The 23,489-nt window shown below is 41.8% G+C and overlaps 1 protein-coding gene across 1 annotated transcript; it reads right to left on the bottom strand.

Annotated features, from left to right (window-relative positions):
- Positions 1–8,928: 8,928 nt before the first annotated feature.
- Positions 8,929–17,785, bottom strand: GABARAPL1 (GABA type A receptor associated protein like 1). Its single transcript, XM_080811926.1, has 4 exons — positions 17,407–17,785; positions 12,292–12,370; positions 11,150–11,268; positions 8,929–10,278 (listed from the first exon to the last, which is right to left on the bottom strand). The coding sequence occupies exons 1-4, from the start codon at positions 17,494–17,496 to the stop codon at positions 10,213–10,215; spliced, it is 354 nt and encodes a 117-aa protein (XP_080668052.1). The 5' UTR covers positions 17,497–17,785; the 3' UTR covers positions 8,929–10,212.
- Positions 17,786–23,489: the final 5,704 nt, after the last annotated feature.

Raw genomic sequence — 23,489 nt, 5'->3', positions numbered from 1 at the left:
CTTAGGTTTATAGTTTGTGACTGCAGAAGTCTTTTTATTTTTGTTGTTGTTGTTTGCCTTTTTTTTTTTCTTTTTTAAGGCAATACCAAAATGTGGTTCTGGTCTTTTTATCTTTACACGAAAGCTCAATTTCTAAACAAACAAGGAGTAGAGGACCTTTGGGGAAAAAGATACAAAAATGTTTCTTTTTCCTTTCTCTTCTTTCCCAGCCTCACCCTCTGCCAGCCACCTTAGCATTGGAAATTCTTCATTAACTTGTAACCCTCGATAGGTGGGGGAAATGAGGGCAAAGTCCGTTCCAGAAGACATTTAAAAGAATTTGTAATTGGCACCCGCTTTTTGAATTGTCACGATAGCCTACAAAAAAAAAAACTTCACATTTTGCAGAGGCAAATACTTTCAGAGGTGTAAACATCAGAGATGAAACCAAGCGTTTTGCTTTACCCCTTATAAATCTTTCTTTGGTCTTCCACTTTTTTCCTACCTCTTACATAGCTCAAACAAAACCACTGAGGGAACAAATTAATGTGACATTATTTCCTTTTTATTAGGCCTCTATTTCCTTCAGCCATTGAGTTCTTAGCTATACGTTACTGTTAATTTTTTCAGCAGAAGCATTTCCATGTGTTTGAGATAAGAGTGTTAGTATTTATCCAGATTCTGAAAGAGATACCAAAGTTGGAATAACAATGAAAAATGGATACTGCACCTCCCTCCCTTGGGAAAAGATTTATTTTAAAAGTTGACAGTAAATGAGCAAGATGATCTCTCATATTTCTGTCTAGTGCTAAGATTATATGGCCTTTGATTACAGTAAAGTGGCACATTCTCTTATTAGTGACAAATGGGAAATGATAGCCTCCACCTTTGGCGAGTGACTGCATTGTTATTAAGTGGATCTGGCCTGCCACCTTGTGGCCATAAGTGTTCAATACATATAAGCACTTGTCAAGTGTTTCAGAAACCTAGACCCCCTAGCTGTGATAGAGTTGGTGATCAAGATACCTTGCGAGTTAGTTCATCTAAGATCACACTAGCATCAAAGCCACTGCTGACAGAAAACAGGTGGCTTATTTTCTTAAAGATGTGCAAGAAGCCTCATGCCTATAGCCTCTACTCATCTGCAGCAGAAATCAAATTCACTAACTAAAATTGTCTTAAGGTCTGCAGCACCGCAAGACTTGGAGAAGGAAATGGATCCTTCTCCATCCAGGAAAAATAAGATCTGGCAAGAATTCTGTCTGTTGCATAGAAGAAAAATTAAGCAAATTCAGGAGAGAATATCCTAGTTTCAGAACTGATACTGATGTGTTGTTCATCAAAAGCAGCCCAATAAATTGCTCATAACCCTAACTGGAGATCACTTGAGGGGCTTGTAAAAAGTAAAGATGCTTAGACTCTCCCCCCGTCCTTCCCAGGAGTAATGGTGAAGTGGGGCCCTGGTATCAGTGGTTTTTAAATGCTTGCCACTTATGCTAATGGGTAACCAGAAATGGAAACACCATATCCCTTAACCCCATTCAGTAGGATGGATGATATAAAGCCACAGGTCATTTTGTTCCATGAGATACAAACAAAACCCCTTATATTACAGCAGATTATCACACACCAATATTATCTGAGTTTTTTAAAAGGGTTAGACAATGAAAAGAAACCCAAAATAAATTTTTTTAGAACTTCCTTGGAGACACTCCAAGCAATCTGTTCTACAAAGAAAGTATCCCAAATGAGTCTCCTGGTCTTCATTCCTTTGGGGCCCTAGATACTGTATTGTGGACATTATTATACTAATTGTGAATTTCTTTCATTCTCTGGCAAACGTGACACTTAACCTAGAGGTTCCTGAGATTCTATCTACATACATAAAGCCTTGTTTAAAATGCAGCTTTCTGTATTTACCCCTCAGAAATTCACATTAGTAAGTTTGGAGTAATAAGGAGAAATCTCTCTTTACTTAACAAGCAATCCAGAGACGGATCTCAGAGAGGCATGGCTTAGCCATATTGCAACTTACTAATTTACCAAGGGCTTGGGAGTGTATAAGATAAGGTAAGAGATGTTTTTATGTTTCATTTCTACTACAGTAGTTTTCAAAGTGTGGTCCTTAGACCAGTAACATCAGCACCACCTGGGAACTTCTTGCAGAAACACAAATTTTGGGTGCCTTGGGGACTCAGTCCTTAAGCATCTGCCTTTGGCTCAGGTCATGATCCCAGGGTACTGGGATCCAGCCCTGCATCGCGCTCCCTGCTCAGCCCAGTGGGACTCGTGCTTCTCCTTCTCCCACTACCCCTTGCTTGTGTTTCCTCTCTAGCTGTGTCTGTCTCTGTCACATATATAAATAAAATCTTTAAAAATAAAAAAAATTCAAATCCTAGTCCCCCTCTAGACTTATGGAATCAGAAACTCATGGTGAGGCCCCCAAAATGTATTTTAACCAGCCCTTTCAGTGATTCTGATATATTCTTAAATTTGGGAACGACTAGCCAAACTATCCCATCCTCCTTTATGGCTTTTTGGTGTAGCTTCTCCTTGTTCTTTGAATTTTTTTTCTCATCCTCCTAACACATCGTTAGGAAGGAAGCATGTGTATGAACATGCTGTGTATGAACATGTGAGGAAATGTATCATATTTGAAATCACAAGACCTGGATGGGAATCCTACCTCTTGTCAATTACTAGGAATAAAAGCATGCATAAATTGTTTTAATCTCAGAGTGATTTCCTCATTAAACATTAGAAAGGAAGGGAACATTTATCCAGCAGAGTCAAGAATTTTGCTTGAAGCATAAACTCCTTTGTCAGCTGCAATTGGCATTACTTGTAATTTAATAAATGAGAAAACCGAGACAAAGATGACGCAGAAAGGTGAACGTGCTTGCCTAACCCAGACCCATGAGACACAAACCCTTTGGCAGTGTTTCTTTATCTCCAGAATGTGGACAAAGACTCTGTGAGTTTGTGGTTAAGGGTTAAATAAGGTGCTGGAATTTGAAAAGGTTCATAAAAGGTAAATATTATGTTTGTATATTTATCTTAGTAGTGTCGTAGGTTGGGTGGAATCAGCACACTCAGATCTTCCGCTGAGAAAAATCAATAGCTAATAAAAGAAAAGATGAAACCGAGGCTCCAGCCGGCCAGGCGACTGGGTGACTTGACGACCCAGAATTCTCTCCTGACTCAGGCATCCCAGGTGACCCGGAGCGGAACACGTGCAGTTCTGCTGGGCAAAGGGGGAGGCTAGAGGACTTGCCTAGAGAGGAGCACAGAGATGCCATTTCTGTCTTTTGCCCTGAAGGGTCTAGAACAACCAGTACAAAGAACAGTCTTCAATTTCCAGATGAGCCTTCCTGATGAGAATCCTGCAGCTATTTTCAGAAGCTTTGAAAAAAAATAATAATAATACTTTCTGCCTGCTGCTCTCTCTACTGAATGTCATGCTGAGGTCCAAAGCAGATGAGTGCTAGATGTGCTAGACAGGCCAGCACTGCCTGCAGGACATGTGACAAGTGTCCTTCTGGGCTGTAGTTAACAGGATTGGATCCCTGCGAGAAAGACTTGCAGCTGTGTCTCACCAGAAAAAGCCAAGGGTCTTCTCCATCATCCTAAGAGGAAATAACAGAGCCATACAAACTTCTGTCGGCACTGTTGCAAATGCTACCTTTTTTTTCTTTTTCCTATTGGGTGTTCCCTGATATACTATTCTTGCAAATGACTGAATTTCTAATTTTATGCTTCGAGAAGACAAGGGAGTAAAACCAGATGATAAAACCCATGGTTAATATTTTGACTCTTCATGTTTGTTTGAGGGACAAATTATGAAGAACAAGTAGGATCTGTGTAAGTACTTGAATATCTTGTAAAGAAATGTGTATCTCTCTATATTTAAGCCTATTGGTTCTGCTTCTTCAGAGAAACGTGACTAATATAGAGGGATAGATACCTTAGATGAATCTTTGGAAGGTCTTGGGCACTTTGGTGGCTCAGTCAGTTATCTGCCTTCAGCTAAGGTCCTGATCCCAGGGTCCTGGGATGGAACTCCGCATGGGGGTCCCCGCTTAGAGGGAAGCCTGCTTCTCCCTCTCCCACTCCCCCAGCTTGTGTTCCCTCTCTCACTGTGTCTCTCTCTGTCAAATAAATAAAATCTTTAAAAGAGTAAAACAAAATAAAGATTCATGATATTGATTCCAGCTCGATCAAGCTGAAAAATGGTCTAGCTATTCTGTTCCACGTCTATGTTTTACTGCGTGCTGTGGAAAAGACCCACAGTCCTGAGGATAAATGGAAGCTAAGTGGCAGCTACTGTTGTCAAGAAAATAAATCCTCAAGGAGAGTTTAACAGAAAGGAAAAAAAAAAGAAAAAAAACAAAAAAACCCAAAAACCCTGTCTGTGGTGTTTCCACCGTCTAAGAGCTGTCTTTACAGACACGCAGCTAAATATAGGTGGCTTCATTTTGAATCATGCCATATCCGGTAATTGTCAATGAACGCCAATAAAACAACGAAAACCTAAATTGTTCTGCCAGCTAGCCTCTTATTGTCATTATAGATAAAATATATTCCAAATAGGCAATAATGCTATTTAGTGGTTTGCAAAGGACTTATTCAGTATTAACAACCTAAGATGTAATTATTGCTATAGCTGAGAGAAAAGGAAGTCAGAATTTCATGTGAATGGAAGACAGATTGGCCCCTGTCCGAGACCTAGTGAAGTGGCAGCACTGAGATTCAAGCCGTATTTCCGGGCTCCAGATCTCCTAGTAAATTCCAAGGGGCTCCCAGAGTTCCTTGAGTGGCCCTTTTCTAATCTGCGCTTTTAGGGTTAATTTGGTTCTTAACAAAATTACCTAGTCCTGGAACTGAGACCTTCTGTGTTATCAGAAGCTACTGTTCTTTCACGACTTTTGAGCATAAATTATATGTCAGCATGGTTCTCCCCAGTTCATGTGAATCAGTGAAGAAAACAAAGTTGCTGCCTTTGTGGAACTTACTATCTAGTGAGAAGACGTGAATAAAAAAAAAGTTAAAGTGCAGTCAGTTAAGCACCAGACTTTTGATTTCAGTTCAGGTCCAGATCTCAGGGTCATGAGGTCAAGCCCCACCTCAGGCTCCAGGCTGAGCACAGAGTTTGCTCAGAGTTTCTCCTTCTCCCTCTGCCCTTCCCCTCCCCCACCCCATTCCTCCACTCCCATTTGTGTGTGCATGTGCTCTTTCTAAAACAAATCTTGAAAAAAAAAAAAAAAAAGTAATCTGTGTCAGGTGAAGAAACAAGCATGGTCGGAATGAGTGGGAGAGCAGCGAGTAGGTGCAGATTGCTAAAATACATCTCAGCGTGGTCCTGAGATGACAGGGGAAAAAGACTTAGAGGGAGTTAGCTAATGTCAGCCCTTAAAATACAGCTTACTTGCAGCTTCTGAACGCCCAGCAGGAGGCAACCAGCACACTTTCACTGAATTATCTGGGATAATATTGAACCTACTTAGAAGTGCAAAAAATAGAAAATGCACTTCAGCCCTCCACTCAAGATCTCAAGATCACTTTATTCAAGTTTAAGGTGCTTTAGTACCTCTCAAACAAAGTCATAAAGATCTTCAACACCCTGCCAGGTTGCAAACAGAACGGTCAAAATAAATGGTCCAACACGCTGCTGGACCCACGCCAGAATGACCTGGGGCTTCTTAGTCACAGTTCGAACAATGGCATATTGAATTGTCATCCTGACCCCTTCTAGGGGTGTTCATTTCCCGCTACTTCAAACCTGGAAAATAATCTGCACGTATTTTTATGAAGTACCGAAGTGCCCACAACTATAATATAGTAATAGAAAGTGGGAAAAAATGGTCCTATGATATACAGGCGATCAGGCTCACATCACCACAGCCTGTCACATCCTTTGCAACAGGGACTCTCTTATTTGTGTTTCTGAGTTTTTGGTTTTTATTATTATTATTATTATTATTATTATTATTTTTAAACATGTACCAAAGTGAGAAAAACAAGCTCCATGGCCCCGAGTTACCCACAAGACCATGTGCTGCAGTCCAGAGCTGACTGAACTTCACACCTCACACAGGTGTGAGAGAGGGGCGGGTGAAGAGGTGTGTGGCAGGCAAGGGACAGGAAGGACATACTTGGTTACTCAGGGCTGCACTGAAGGGACAACCTGGCCTTAGAGCCACCTCGGCCAAAATGGTCCAGTTTCTGAAGATAATTGGTGGTTTCATACATGGGGTTAAAAAACAAAAACAAAAACAACAATGAATGCTCAGAGTTTGTTCAAATCTATCAGAGTAAAAAAAGATCCAAAAGAAAACACAGCTATGAATAGTTGATCAACACAGAATGGAATCAATGTACTAACTCGTTTCTTTCCCAGAAGTAACTGGCTTTGTTCTTTACAGCAGACTTGATTCCATACATGTACATTTCAAGTGTGTATCACCACCCCCAGCCCAGACACAACATATCAAAATCATCCCATACCTGCATTTGCTTAATGATAAAAAGATGCAGAACGACTTAATAAATGTAGTATTTCCATAGCAACCGGCAATAAAACACTGTGTTCGAAGGTAACAGCCAGAGGACTGTGCAGCAACCACTTTGGGGACACCGTTCACATGTGGCCACAAAGGCGTACCTGGGAGTGACGCGAGGCAGTGCCCATGCTTCCCTAGCCACCACTATGCTTTTAAGTGCACAGTGCTTTAAAGGAAGAGGACAAGTCTGCACTGAGGAAGAAAAAAATGGAACAAAGCCGTCCACTCTGCCATTCCGAAGCGGCATTTTTTCTCGATGTCCCCCACACAGAGCTGTACTGGGGCATGCTATGTTGGATGGCACAGGTGTTCTCTTGATGGGAGTAGAAACTTCCTTTTTTTTTTTTTTTTTTTTTAAACTTAGTATAAGGAGTAGAACCATACGTTTTGTCCACTGGGAAACTTGTGACAGTGAAGTAAGGAACCATTAATAAATCAGGACAATGGGCATGAACCAAGGCTATCCTTGGGAAAGCGAGATCCAGGCCCGGCCGACATACTAGCATGAGACCTTTCTACCAGAATACAACAAAGGACTCACTCAGCTCTGCTGCTAAGTCACACTGGCCTCCAAGGAAAGAGTGGGCTTTTGACACACCATTCAACCGTGATCTCCAGAAGGAAGCATCAGAGTAAGTCAATATTACCTGTGACATGAGGCCAAGGTTAATGAAAAGGATATTTCCTAATATGTTTTTAGTTCAAGACTGACACAACGGCCTGAGGATACAAAGTGGCTTTCAAGCCTCATTAGCAGAAAACACAGGAGACAGGCTTGGAAGATACTGTTCACAAAAGAGCATCATACCCAAATCACAGGATTCAAGTATCTGGTATGGCTCTGACCTTAGCTAAGTTCTGCAACTTTATGGGGACACTTGCATGGCTCAGTCAAGCAAATGTCTATCTTTGGCTCAGGTCCTGATCTGAGGATCCTGGAATAGAGTCCCACTTCATGCTCCCTGCTCAGCAGGGAGTCTGCTTCTCCCTCTGCCTGCTGCTCCCTCTCTTTGTGCCCTGACAAAATGTTTTTAAAAAAAGTTATTCAACTTTATGGATCTATAAAACTAGAAGGCTGATCTAAAATAGTGTGAAACGTCCCACCCAAGGGGCATTCCCCCACCAGGAGTATCCAGAGGTAAGGACGACAGAAATAAAAAGCCGCCTCGGGGAGAACCTCCAAACTCAAGTTTGGCTTAGCAATGACTGGTCTCCTGTGCTACGGGGACTGTCTCCAACATGCAGGGAGCTGGGATCTGCCATGCATGTTAGCTTCTAAACATTCACCTAATCTCATTCCTAACTACTGGGTTAAGTCTACTCATTGCAGAATAGTTTGTATTGTCAACTCAAATATTAGCTTCTACTTGACTGTATCAGAAACACCCCCCTGAGGTTTTTCTGTCAGTACCAACAAGGTGTTCATTTTTAAGGCTTTGATGTCAAAAACCCAAATTCCTGTGAGCTTTCCATAATTCTCTGCTTGCTGGGCTTCAGCTTCTTCCTTCTCTCAAACCTGACTTAACTTTTTCCATCAGTGCACTGGGCATGGTTTGGTGGTGGGTGGAATCCCGCCATGGGTCTTTTGTAACCACCTGTTTCTCTCCATCCGGTGACTGTGATATTGTCCATAAGTCTGCAGAGACAGACACCGCTTGGACAATGGCTTGCAAGAGATTAAAGAGGATTAGAAATAGCTTTTAAGATTAAAAAAGGAGTTTCTACTACTTCCTTGGTTTTTCATTGTCTCATAACTTGCACCCTCACTGCCCACCTACCTTTTGGTCCCAAATGAATAAATGAGAGACTCATATGGTCAGAAGACATCAAGCTTGTTCTAACCCCAGAAGCCTTACCTCTGTGCCATTTATTCCTCTGGGAGATGGTGGCCTCATGACCGAGATGTGAGAGAACAGGTTTGGCTGGGACTCAGACTAAAACCAGGTAGAAAGAGCAATGCCTCTCCACCTTGAGCATGCACCAGAAATCAGGAGCTGGTTAACAGCACAGATGCCTCCGCTGAGATTCTGAGTCCGCTAAACCTGGAACGAGGCCCAGATATCTGCACTTCAATGAGCACACCCCTGCCTTACCCCTTATAGTCTCACCCAGGCAGTGTTCCAGCCTCAGCTTGGAGAAACACAGAAAGCAATGACAAGGCATTATCTGTGGAGCAGAGAATCACACACACGTCACCCAGGCACCAGGCACACTGCCCCACCACACTCACCTCTGAACTTTAAAGGCTAAGTAAACCTGTCTGTGTCTGACCACACGGGAGCATTCACTTCTAACAGCCGCCCTCACTCAAAGCTTTCTGCTCCTAGTCCACATGCCATCTACTCACATGTACAGTCCAAAAAAGCAACATTTCTGAACACACAGTTGGTTTTCAAGGTATGCAATTATTTTATTTCCTTGGCCTGACAGCATAAACTTCATTACACAAAAATCTGCAGCTGACAGAACGGACACAGATTTCTCCCACAGGAAGGACCCTTTTCATTAGCAGAGATGAACTGAAATGTCATGTCTTGAGTGCGATTCCTGCTCCCCACCCCCACCCACACAACCCCGAAAGTGAAAATAATCAGAATCCTTAGAATCCCTGTGTGAAGTATTACATCATCCCCTCACACCTGTCTAACTAGCAGCTGCAGTACATGAAAACCTAAATCAGGAGGCAGCTGGCCATCACTTAGCAATTCTGTGTGCCTGGGACTGAGGGACAGCAACAAGGGAGCAAGAATCCAGGCTGAGTGAGAGGCACAGACAACCTGTCTCACCTCATAACTGCCCCTTCCACACATAAGACATCTCTGTCCCTATACATGGAGCGAAGTTTGGGAAATGCTGAAGGAGTGGTTTTAGCCCATAACTGGAAATGGCTGTGGCTCACTGCAGTCCCACAGAGGTGTGGGATAAGGGGCACCAGAGAGAGAGAGAGCAGGTTAGACAGAGATGCTCAACTTAGTCAATTCCAGTTTAATGCTACCAAAACTATCTTCAAAACCGTACCGTCCCTCATGCCTGGCCCCCATCTTCCAGTGCTGAGTGCGCCATCTCAATGTCTGCCTAATGTCTATCAGCATCACTGGGTGGCACTGTGATGTCTGGCTGTGGGATTATGAATGGGATGGGGGGGGGGCGTGGAGATAGGTCAGGGTCACAATGCTCTAATTACAATGGGCTTCTTTTGGTCCCTAGGAATGATCTACTACCAGTAGTCCTAAAACATTCTCATCCCCTTTCCCTACCTATCTTGTGCAAATGTCAAAAATAGAATCTCTGCCCAAAGAGGAAGGAGAGCAGGAAGTTACTGGTGGTCCACAATCATCTCTGGCCCCAACTTGCCCGCCTCCTGCCTCTTCTGTGAAGTCACACAAAAATTAATTCACAGGAAGGTTGTGAAATTAAATCATCTTCATTCCTCTATCAAAGCCAATCCAACACCTCTGTCCTGACAAGCTTTCTCCCTGGGCTGAGGAAGCAGCAAAAAATATCAACTGAGCGTGTGAAAATATGATGACGGTGTGTGCGGTATAGTGTTTCCAGATGTCTTCCCCTCTGTCTCCTCCATGGTGGGAGCCCTCCCTCTCTTTCCCCAAGTCCCACACACACCCCTCCCCCTACCCCCAAGTCCAGGTGCTCCCATCTGCTGGGCTTCCACCACTCACTTCCCATAGACACTCTCGTCACTGTAGGCCACATACAGAAAATAGTCTTCCTCGTGGTTGTCCTGAGGGAAGAGACAAGAGGAAAACATCACATTCATTATCTTCAGGATTCTAAGCCTCACACAAGGTAGGTAGGTATGCAAGGCATCACTAGCCTCCACTGAGAAAAGAATAAAGAATACGCAGAAGTGACTGGAATTCAACTTTTGAGTTCACAAAGAATCTTCAAGGAGAACATCAGTACATACAGATTATCAGAGATAAGAACATGACCCTTAAGAAAGCTCATTCCAGCAAGGGAACACAGATACAAAAATATATATATATACTACAATATACACTAACAGAGAATATATGCTATAGAATAAAAATGAGATTAAGAGATTATTAGAACAAGTTTACACATCTCACAGGGCACAATAAGAAGAAGTACCATATGAAATCCTTTAAGGAATAACACAGCCACAAAATTGGGTGATAGAGCATGAGCAAGTCCTTTACAATAGTTTTTTCTTTAGATTCTGAACAGTGTACCGATTAAAACAAATGAAGTCAGCAAATTATTGTCTCCAACTCAGTTTATCTGTTAAGACAAATGAAACAATTTAAAGGCTTCACCTTGTACTTTAAAATTTCATTTTATTTGGAATTTGCAATCAGAAACAATTTCTTGCTGTTTCAATAAAGACAATCCAAGATGACAACCCTAGAATAAGGCAAAACTGAGAATTTAAAAAGAATCAATCTAGTAGGCTGCTCAATCCCTAGAGGGCAAGTGACATCTAACCGCCCACAGCTGTACACTGCAGTGTGTAAGAGGATACAGGGAAGTAACACCTCTTGCCCTACTTCCTAGGGGTGTTATCAGCAGACCCTGGAACAAAGGCTGGAGAACACAAGCCTGCATGGTATTGTTGTGACCAGGACACTTACCTCATACAGCTGGCCCATGGTAGCGCTAGTGGGAGGGATAGTGTTGTTGACAAAGAAGAATAAGGCGTCCTCGGGCCTCAGGTGGATCCTCTTCCGGATTAAGAAGTAGAACTGGCCAACTGGAAAAAGGAAGAAGGTTTCAGTAAAGGATTACGTAAGGGGAAGGGTTGAGGGGGATGGATGGGACGGACACAGGACTCTACTGCACCTGCGCCCTTTAAAGTAGCAACTTTAAAGTAGTAAACAGAATCTCAGCAGAATCAAATACTGTCCTGTAACTTTAGAAATGGAATTACAGCTCAAAGAAGCCTCTATATTCCCTGATGTGCCACCAAGAAGTTTACCCTTCAACCCTTTCCCGCTTTACTCAATTTCAGACATCATGTCAGTACCTCCACTCAAAGCCCGAGGAGACTCTGAGGGAATCCTATGTACAGCCAGACCATCATTGTCTAAATGGGATCTGAAAGGCACTTCCATCCCCATTCCCACCTTATGACAAACAAGTTATAGCAAGAGCTCTACTGGACTCCAGTAATCTCAGCATGGTCACTCATCCCAAAGTCTGGGCAGTAAGTGGAGTTCGGTTCAACACTGCACCTTCTATCGAACATACTGAAAAAGTTCTCGAACACTGACATTCAAATCTAACAACTCTGGGGCAAACACATCTTCAAAATCTTTCCAGGGTTTTCTGGATTCACTGGTTATTACATTAAGAATCATTAAGGTGAAGAATATAGTCTTTGTAACCCCCAACAGTATCTACAAAACATATTCCCACAAACAGTAGCTTAAGGAGACAGAGTATTCAGCTGAGAATCTCTAAAATGTGATCCTCCCTCTGACTTTCCTTTTGGAGTAAACTGTTAGCACAGTAACAAAGCAGATTCTAAAACACAGGCATCTGGTCATTGCTTTCAATGTTGCGCCTTCTGCTGTATCTAAATCACACAAGCCACTGTGATGGGAAATGAGTAAGGTAACTGGCAAAGGAGAACTGTTTGAGTCCCCTCTCTCGGGAGAATCCCACCCACTTTCTTCAACTCTACTTCCTCTCAATCCCACAATTTCACACACACAGGAGGGACCAAAGAGGCTCTTCCATGGGAAGGAGGGTCTGAGGAGGGAGAAAGCATTACCGGTGAGGTCAGAGGGCACCAGGTACTTCCTTTTGTCCAGATCAGGCACCCTGGCCTTGGGAGCCTTCTCCACAATCACCTGGGAGAGAGGAGGGGGAGAATGAAAAATACAGGACTCAATCTAATATTTTTCCTTCCACATTCTACAGTTACCCTATTTGAGGTACGTTTGTCTAGACCCAATAAAATGTTCCCAGTTTTCATCCCCCTTTACCTCTTAGAAAACCTATGGGAACATGGGCTTCCATAGTAAGGTTATAGTTCTATTACTGCAATAAGAAGAGAATAGAAGGAGAGTGCCAAAATGTAAACAGAACCTTGAGTTTAAATAATTACAAGCTACCTGTCAGGTACAGATCTGTACTTCCCGGTATTTAATGAGAGCATAAAGAGGACTGTGGAATGTTCAGGAATAGCATAGAGGACATTAGAAGCAGAAAGGGAAAAATGAAGGGGAGGAATCAGGGGGAGATGAACCATGAGAGACTATGGACTCCAGGAAACAAACTGAGGGTTGCAGAGGGGAGGAGGATGAGGGGATGGGTAAATCTGGTGATGGGGATTAAGGAGGGATGGACTGCATGGAGCACTGGGTGTTATACGCAAACAATGAATCATGGAACACTACATCAAAAACTAACGATGTACTGTATGGTGACTAACATAACACAATAAAAAGAGGGGGAGGTGGGGGAAAAAAGGGAAAAAGAAAAAAAAAAAAGAGGACTGTGCATTTCTTCCAAAGCTCCCGAGTACCTACTAGTTTTATTCTTTCTAGTGAATGCTGCTTATTAAAGGTATAGATAAAATGTGGTTTCAATTTTATACTTTATTAAAATTTTCAAGAGTGACTGCCAAAAAATGTTCTAGACACATTTTAAGTGAAAGAAAGTACCAAATCATACTTAAGAGTATGAGATCCTGTATTATGATGTCACTTCCAATAACCCATTTATCAACATTGATTAGGTGTTAGTATTTTAAAGGGATTTCGATGTCTACATTAAATATTTCTAGATTACTTCAAATTTTACAGATCATATATTTCTGTTAACAAAAAAGAAAAAAAATATATACAAAAATTAAAGATTTTAGGCATAAAATTTTAAATATTCATTTAATAACATTTATATTTATGGAATAATTACAAAAATATGCTTAGCATTTATAGCTTACATAATAGAAATCATAAACATTTAAAATGTTTTGTTAAACCATTAGCTTTAGATTTTTAGTTTAGAAAATACAATCATTCCTATCAAACACATGGAGAGTTACAGAAGTAGAAGTAACACTAGGCAAGTATCCTGAGGAACTGTGTGAGCTTCAACAGGTCACTTAACTTCTCTGAGCCACAGCATTCCAGTAAGACAGTAACTCTCCAACACATCTTTTATTGTTGGGGTTAATGTAGAGGATGGAATCAGCCATAATACCTGGCTTGCTAAAATGTTAACGTGGAGGCTGCTGAGGACAAAGGGGGTTTCTGAGACGGGTGTAGGCCTTGCCTTCGGAATGCCGGGCCTGGGACCACTCGGCCACTAGAATGCCGAATGCCGCGGGGAGTTCCCTGAAGCTTTCTTAGTCCCAACAGCCACCCTGAGATCGAACAGATGTATGCACTGTCCCTTAGGCTAAATTTAGAAGAACTCGTAGAACATGCAGATTAGCATAGCGTATCCTTCCTGTAAACAGATCCTCCTAGGTTCAGTAAGACCCCTAGTCACACATCCTGTGCTTGAGAAACAGTGATAAGGATTTGTGACTATCCTGAAGGACCAACAAAATCAGGAGCAAAGAAGAGCAAAGGGTCTTCCTCCTGGGAGTACTGACCCCTTTGCCTTCTCTTCTCTTTCAGAACGAAGTCTGGAACAAACATTCCTCTTGTCAGTACAGGGATTGTGGGCTATTCCTGGCATTTTACAGTCATGGCACTGCTACAATAACCTTGATCCATGAAATTTTAAGTGAAAATGATTTGTAAATTATAAAGAATTATCTTAATATATGAATTGACTAAAATATATATATATATATATATATGAATTGACTTAAAGGGAGGGACTTGGGGCTTGAAGCTCTTAAGTGAAACACATTAAAATAGTAAAAAACATTATTTTGTTTCTGGACAAAAAGAATACTGAACCAGGAAGACCAGAGGAACATGATCCCACTAAAAATTTAAAAATGAAAACTGGAGAAAAAAATACATGAATCAGAAATTTAAAAGAAAAAGTAAGAAGAGGTTCAGGGAGAGATCAGTGAAAGCCCAACAATGAGGATGGACAGAAGGTAGCAGGTTACTAAAATAAAAGGGAAAAGAGAGGGAGCCTAGCACTGTCTCAAAGGAACCCTGAGAGCTGCCAGCTCCCATCAGTAGGAAGCGATGGAAACAGCAAAAAGAGAGCAAAAAAAAAAAAAAAAAAAAAGCTGGGGGGGGGGGGGATAAAATATACTGCAAGTAAGACATCCAGATAGGAGGGCAGGATTTGGAGAGGAACAGGAAGGGGTTGGGTAATCATTAAGGCCTTGGCTTACCAGCAAATATTTGAGGTTTCCAAGAATCCCACCTCTACCCGTGGGCCCTGGGCTAGATCCCTTTCCTTTTCAGTTCTAAGGTTTTTCTTCTGTGCAATGTGGTCAATATTCCACAGGGCCTTTGACAAAGTTTAAAGGCTAGACAATCTGTTCCTAAATTTCCTGCAGTGTTCCAGGTTTTCAATACATTGTAGCTATTAGGATACTTTAAGATCTCAAGAAAACCTCCCAAGTTACCAGCCCTCTGTTCTTTTCCATGATAGCTAAGAGGTAAGTTGAGGCCAAACGAAATTGAGTTATGTGAGCAGTCAGGGTACTTGACTGCTTTGGTAATACCAATGGTCTAGTTGGAAGGAGCTTTAGAAATCACTTATGCTTAAGCCTCTTTTCTGTAAACTGGACACTTTAGTACAGCAAGGTTAAGGATCCTGCACAGAACTAGAACAAAAATCTCCCAACTCAGAGCAGAGAGATCTTCTTCCTGCATCACAACTACAAAGGTGGTTACAGGCTGAGCACCGGAGCAGCAGCTGGGAGGCTTATAAATTAAAATCCAACTGGAGGAACCATGAGATCTGAGTGATGATTCTAACAGCTTACAAATTATCGCACAGGTAAAACACTTTTTACATCAAACAATAAGCAGGAAAATAGGGAGGATGAGTTGAAACATTCTGGGTGAATTCATGTAAACGACTGAGATGGGAAGGTCTCAGTTGTGAAGAAACACATGGGAATTCTAACTAGATTTAGAAACAGGTACATTTCAAAGTCTGTGACTTAGGCAGAGCTACTGGAACAGAGCCTCATATTTAAGAGAATTCTGAGTAAACGGTAGTCCATGATGTTTTCTGGCATCATATGACTCACATTTTGAGGGCTGTGATGTTTTTTTTCTTGATTCCCAATACCTAACAGTGTGAGGTACACAGTGCCTCCTTAATTAATTGTTTTCTAGAACTGTATTAGAAATTGAGAAACAATACGGCATGGAGAATCCAACAACCAGAGCTGGAATCTCAGCTCTGCCACACACCAGCCCACAGGAAACCTTTAGGAATACTTGATTTCTCTGAGCTACAGATCCTTCATCTGTAGAATGGGATTATAATGGTGTGAGGATTGAACTGAATAAAGTCAGAGCATGTACAATACTGCCAGATACAGAGTTAACTATAAATCAATGAAAGCTATCATTTTAAAATGTTCTAAGAAAGTAGGATTGCTATCCCTACAATTGGGGGAACTTCTGAAGCAGTCACCCAAAGTCCAGAGATTAAACAAGTAGAAGGATCATTTAGTTAGTGGGTAACTGGGCTAGCTCTCCTTTTTACCAGAACACCCTTGTGTGCAATTTCGGGTGAATGGAATAGCCCTAAGGTCTGGCTTCCTTATAAAGCACTGCAGGGGATTTCTACTGCTGGCAGAAGGCCCAAGTGGCTTCCAGTAGCTGTAATACCATGAGAATCAGGTAAGGATTGGAGAAGAGTTCCCAAGAGTACCCCCCCCGCCCCCGCAGGTCAAGAACTGACACCAGATAATCACAATTACTTTACCTGTACATAATATGTAATCTTTATCCTAATAACCCCGCCTGAATATATCACAGTCTGAAAGTCTCTGCTCCTCCATCTTCAAAACCTAAGGGCTGTTGTTCCCCCCACCACACTTAAAAGTCTTCTGCCTTCCAATCCGGATGCGTAGCCTACATTACAGAAAACCAGGCAAGTGGTGGGGGAGGGGGTGACGGGAAAAGCGCCCGGATGCAGAAAGCTACCTTAATGTTTCCTCTGTTCCTCCTGACTACCCGCACTCATTTTAACCACATAAACTAGCTTCCAAAACGTCAAGAAAAAGGCCTCAGTCCTCGTTATTGCGTCCAGGTATAATCTAATAGAATGAGTACCGGAGAGAGGCTGGCTGCATCCACAAATGCCTCCGGAGCCAAGAATGATGAGGCAATCAGGCTGTTGCGCAGAGAACGTGACCTTGTTTTCTGGGCCAGGCCTGTCTTGTGTCGCCCCCCTCCCAGCCCCCCCAACACATACTTTTCTAATTCTTACGGAATAAAAGAAAGGATCCCCTGGTTTCTGAATCTTTCCCTCCCAAACCCAATGTTATGAGGGCCAAAGTCAACTTAAGGGAGAAGCCCCTAAGGCAGAAATGGATGGACGCAAACCTCATCGCATCAAGTTATTTCCAGAAGGTTTTCCCTGGGGTCTTAAAGCGAACAAATACAGGGTCCCAACCCGATCCTTCTCTCACAAAAGGGCCACATTTTGAACACATCGCAACCTGCACATCCTCTGAAGACTGCTGAGTCACTCAAACGTAGGCTCCGCTCTGAAGATGCAGTCAGCTCTAAAGATGACGGGCCCTGGGGAGATGCGTTTTGAAAAATCTGCAGTAAGAACATCCATTCCACGGGCTCTCCTAGCAGTGAAGGGCGTTCAGGGCTCAGTCATCACAGAGACCACCCTTCTTCCTGTGCCTAAGGGCAGCCATCATGACTCCCCCCGTCCCCACAACCCCCGCTCATCCTCCTCCCTCCGTCTCCCCGTTTCCCCTTGCACTCACAGGGACCCTGTCCGGATATTTCTTCCGGATCTTTTCTCCTTCCTTTTTCCGATACTCAAAGGGATGGTCCTCCTTATACTGGAACTTCATGATGGACCGCAGGGTTTCTAAGATCCCCGGACGGGGCCTGCCTTCCTCGCTGATGGTTGCGTGTCTCCCGTCTCCCTTCCCTCCGCCAAATTTCGGGAGGTATGAGAACCGCCTCAGAAATGTCAGCTCCCGTAGCAACGCTGCTTGGCAGAGCTCTCAGAAGAGATGTCGGGGCCCCTCGGACGCAGGACTGACTGGGTCAGGTAGAGAAATCCCGGCGACTTTTCCCAAAAGCCGGGAGCACAAAAACAACACGGTGGCGCGTTGGCATTGTGACGTCATGACGTCCCGCCTCCCCACCCCGCCCCCAGCGTTTGGACCGCGCCGGGTGGGGGGAAGGAACGAACGCGATCTATTTTCGAGAAGTTCTCTTTCAAACTAAACTTTCCTGTATCCAGTTTGTTGCAAACATGAAAAAAATTTTATCTCGAATTCTTATTGTGGCTGTGATATTAAAAAGGGCTTGAGTGCAAAAAATACGTTATAAAGATATGTTCTTCCCTCCTTCTCGCTGTTTCTTGGTTTGATCCAAAAACAAACACAGAGGGCGAAAATCCAGCTTTTTCCTGCTTATTGGGATCTCGAGTGTAGGGAAGGAAGGAATGGGGGGGTCCTGTAATTCCTTTGGCCAGTACAGAACTGCCGGGTGCTTGCATTTTGCCCTGTGCTCCTTCCGTCGCGCCGCCCGCTCCCGGGATGCTAGGCTGGCTCCCTTCGACCCTGACCCCTCCTTCACCACGCTGGCGTCATTTTGTTTGGGTCCTTGCTGCAATTTGCTCCTAGAGCAGCAGCAAAAACAAAGCATGACTCAGGAATTTGAGGAGATGCACTAGGTGAAGGGCAAGCGACGTAATCAAGGTCTGGAGAAATGATGTCAGTCATGACTGCTAAGGGCTTCGCTCATGTTCCAATATAGAAATGATTCACTTTCTCCTAACTCAGAAGTTGGGCCTGTCTCCTGTAAAAGAAAATATCAAGGTTAACTCCATACTCCTTAAACATTTCTGTTTTCTGCAAAAATTCACCAAAGGATGGTACTATTTGTGAAGTCTCCCTAAGGTGAAAATAAAGTGCCACCCGAAGAGCTGGTGGAAAACTGGTGGGCTAGGTGACATCGTTGCCTCTCTCAGACCCTCTCCTCTCCTAAGAATCTAAGGCCTTTCCAACCACTGCTAATTGCAGTGATTCCAGGGACTTGTAGGGCGAGAGCAGCAAAGACGGTAAAAGATACAGAAGAGACAGGAAGGACCGCTTTAGTCTGATCGAGTCCTGGGAGCTCTGAAATATACAATGGCAGCCCCAGTCACCTATCTTCTTTTATCACGGCGTCAGTGTCTAGTTTAAAAAACAAACCCAAAAAGCTAATATATATATATATTATGTATATGTATATTATGTATATGTATATGTATATGTATATATATATGTATATATATACACACATATATGTGTGTATATATATATTTAATATGCTTACATATTTATGTATGTTTCATCATTATATGTATATATAAGTTTCACCATTGAAAAAAGGAAAATGAAAACCATAGCCTTGCTTCTTGATGTTAATTATTGTTCTCTATGGCATCTTTCAGTCCTTTTTTGCATTAAAATCCAGGAACTATTATGTCACATTATATGTTTACCATTTTTAGTCCTTATTTTCAAGTTGAAGTTATTAGCTCATTTCAGTTTTGACCCAAGATAGCCAAGATCTCCTAAAGGAAGTACTTCACAACCAGATGAGAAAGGTAATCATGATGGAGATTAATATTTTGAGGGTGTGGTTCTCTGATCAAATCATAGCTCGTTAAAAATGCTGATTTTAACTTTTATTTCAAAAAATTCCTAAGCACAAGGCAACTTATATGTGAAAAATAGTTTGAAGATAAAATTTAATTAGTATTATTAACTCAAAGTTTCAAACAAGCTAATCTTAGAATACACAATTTGGTATCTTCCAAAGTTTGCTCTCTACCTTTATTATCAGCATAACATTTAAAATATTATGCAAACAGTAATTTTACAAATTAACACATTTAATCAGATAAAATATCCAACATTCATTCTTTTAACCAGAGATTAAAAAAAAAAAAAGCTCACATTTCAGGAATTCTCATTCATTACTGAGAGGAATGGAAAAATGGCATAGCCACTTTGGAAGACAGTTTGGTGGTTTCTTAGAAAACTAAACATACTCTTACAATATGATCCAACAATCATCCTCCTTAGTATTTATGCAAAGAAACTTAAAACTCTGTCCACATGAAAACCTACACACAGATGTTTATAGAAGCTTTATTCATAATTGCCAAAACCTGGAAGCAATCAAGATGCTTTTTGGTAAGTGAATGTGTAAACTGTAGTTCATCCAGACAATGTAATATTATCAGTACCAAAAGAGAATGAACTATCAAGACATGAAAATATCTTAAATACATATATCTAAGTGAAAGAAGTCAATCTAAAAGGCTAAATAGTGTATGATTCCAACCATATATGACCTTCTGAAAAAGGCAAAATTATGGAGACAATAAAAAGTTCAGTGGTTGCCAAGGGTTGGGGGTCGGGTGGGTGACTCAGTGGAAAATAATGAACATTCTCCTACAATGATCATCCTACAATGATGGATACATGTCGTTAAACGTTTGTTCAAATGAGTATAACGTATGACACCAAAACTGAATCCTAATATAAACTTTGGATTTGGGATGATTATGATGTGTCAGTGTAGGTTCCTCAGTTATAACAAATATATCATTCTGGTGGAGAATACCAATTATAGGAGAGATTATAGGGGGAGTAGGTGTATGGGAAATCTCTCTATCTTCCTCCTAATTTTGCTGTGAACCTAAAACTGCTCCAAAAATAATAAGGTCCTGGGGCGTCTGGGTGGCTCAGTCAGTTAAATGTCTGCCTTTGGCTCAGGTCGTTATCCCAGGATCCCGGGATTGAGCCCTGCATGGAGCCCGGCGAGAAGCCCTGCATCCAGCCCCACATCCAGGCCTGCATCCAGCTCCGCATCAAGCCTCCCATGAAGCTGCATCTGGCTCCTGCTTAGCAGGGAGCCCGTTTCTCTATCTGCCCCTCCCCTCTGCTTGTGATCTCTCTCTCTCTCAAATAAATAAAATCTTAAAAAGAAAATAAATAATAGTGTCTTTTTTTTTAAGTCACATTTTCTCGAATATACAATTCAATTTTTTCTTGTAATCTAATTTTTTATATTCTCAAGGGTTAGAATTTTTTTGATCTTTTATGAACATTTTCAAATAGGTAAAAAATTTCAAAAAATAGTATGATGGGGGCGCGTGGGTGGCTCAGTGGGTTAAAGCCTCTGCCTTTGGCTCAGGTCATGATCCCAGGGTCCTGGGATCGAGCCCCGCATCGGGCTCTCTGCTTAGCAGGGAGCCTGCTTGCTCCTCTCTCTCTGCCTGCCTCTCTGTGATTTCCATCTGTCAAATGAATAAGTAAAATCTTTAAAAAAAAATAGTATGATGAACACCTATATACCCACCACCTTGATTTTTTTTCTTGAAAGTAAATACAAACTTCATGACTCTTCACCTCAAAATAGTCAATATAATCTTGCTAAGAATAAGAAATGTTTCAACATAATCATGACACTATTATATCTAAAATAATTACCAATATTTTCCAAAATTAATACAGAGTTTATACTCACATTTTCTCAATTGCTCTTAAAATACTTTTTTATATTTTCCCCTCACACAGTCATCAAAATACAGAAACAGCTGGAATTGACCATATAGGTAGGTCGGATTTCTTTTTTATTCAGGATATTTTTATATTATCACATTTAAACTAATGTGTACCAAAAAACACATGAAAAGATGCTCAATATCACTAATCATTAGGGAAATGCATACTACCTTATACCTGTCAGAAGGGCTAGTATCAAAAAGACGAGAGATAAGTGTTGGTGAGAATGTGGAGAAAGGGACCTGGTGCATCATTGGTGGGAATGTCCCCTGGTGCAGCTGCTATGGAAAACAATATTGAGTTTTCTCAAAAATTAAAAATAGAAATACCATGTGATCCAATAATTCCCCTACTGGCCATTTACCCCAAGAAAATGAAAACACTAATTTGAAGAAATATATGTACCCTTATTTATTGCAGCATTATTTATAATAGCCAAGTTACAGAAGTAACTTAAGTGTCTATCAATAGATAAATGGGTAAAGAAGAGGAGACATATGTGCATACAACAGAATATTATTCAGCTATAAAAAAAGAATGAGATCTTGCCATTTATGACAACATGGATAGACCTAGAAAGTATTACGCTAAAAGGAATAAATCAGACAGAGAAAGACAAATATCATGTGATTCTGGAATTTAGATTTGTATGGAATCAAAAATCCAGAACAAATAAGGAAACAAGAACAGAAACAGAATTATAAATAACAGAGAACAAACTAGTGGTTGCCAGCAGAGAGGGGTTGGAAAGATGAAAAAAATAGGTGAAAGGGATTAAGAGATATAAACTTCCAGTTATAAAATAAATAAGTCACAGGGATGATAAGTACAGCAGAAGGAATAGAATCAATAATATTGTAATAATGGTTATTATGGGGTGCTTGGGTGGTTCAGTTGGTTAAGTATCTGGATCTTGATTTCAGCTCAGTTCACGATCCCGGGTTCGTGAGGCTGACCCACATGTCGAACCCCATGCTGGGCATGGAACCTGCTTAAGAGTCTCTCCCTTCTTCTGCTGCCCCCCCACTCTCTCTCTCCTTAAAAATAATAATAATATTGTATGACAATAATATTGTAATAATGTTGTTTGGTGACCAGTGGTGAGTATACTTAATATGATGATTAGGCTGTAAAGCATAAAATTGCCAAATCACTATGTTGTACCCCTGACCCTAATATAACATTGTATGTCAACTGAACTTTAATAAAAAATAAATTAATAAAACGGAACTCATGTATAAAACCAGAATTTCAGGGTGGGAGGGTGGGGGAACCAGGTGGTGGGTATTGGGGAGGGCACAGATTGCATGGAGCACAAATCTGCCTGATGATGCTCTGTGACTCACAACCTTCTGGAGCCTTCCCCTTCTCTTTTTTCTTCTGCTTAACCACACTTTAAAGTACAGCCTTGGGGCATAACATCCTTGATCTGCTTTGGAGATGCACTATTCTCAAGCCTTTTCCTCCAGGATGGCCTCCCAGCACGTAGTCCCCACTCCCTAGGGCCACAGAAGCAGGTTTCAGGGAGGTGAGACTGCGGAATGTATTACTCATCTGTGGTTGACCAAGACCTTTTTTCTTCATGGAGTCTCACCGTGGGTCTTTCACATAGTGGCTGCAAGTTAGGTAGGCTTTTCCCATAGCAGATGAAGGCTCTCTGAGCAAATTTCGCCCCCCCCCCCAAAATCAGCAGAAAGCACATGGCCGTTGAAACCTCATCTTTTAAGCTCTGATGTGACACTTCTGCCTCATCCTATTCCTCAAGGCAGTCACAATGTCCTGCCCAGGGTCAGAGGGAGAGGACAATCGTACCCTCCTCAGATGGGAAAGTGTTAAAGAATTTATGGACATGCTTGTAAACCACTAATATTACTCAAACCCGTTTTTAATTAGTCTTTAATATCGTCCGAGAGAGAGTGAGAAAGAGAGAGACAGAGAGAGAAAGCTCACTGATACCAGAATAAATGCAATAAAGTCATAGTCATTGCATCAATTCTCTTCTTAATATCATTCAGTGGCCAGAGACTCTCCAAAGTCTTTGGGAAAAGTGGAAATTCCTTAGAAAAATCGACTATTTATGATCTGGTTACTGTTTCTCCCTAAGGCCTCGCGTTCACCCACGGCCTATTTTGCCCTCTGCATTCCAGGCATGCAGACTGACTGACTTAAGCCACTCCTTCCCCTATACTGCCTTTGTTTCTGGCCATTGGATATTCTCAAAGTTCTTCCCATTTTTTTCTGTCTAATTCCTGTAAATCATTCAAGGTTTAGTT

The sequence above is a fragment of the Martes martes genome, assembly GCF_963455335.1.
Source record: "Martes martes genome assembly, chromosome: 8".
NCBI classification, from domain to species: domain Eukaryota; kingdom Metazoa; phylum Chordata; class Mammalia; order Carnivora; family Mustelidae; genus Martes; species Martes martes.
The sequence above is the reverse complement of the archived record's forward strand: the minus strand, read 5'-3'. Positions and strand labels throughout refer to the sequence as shown.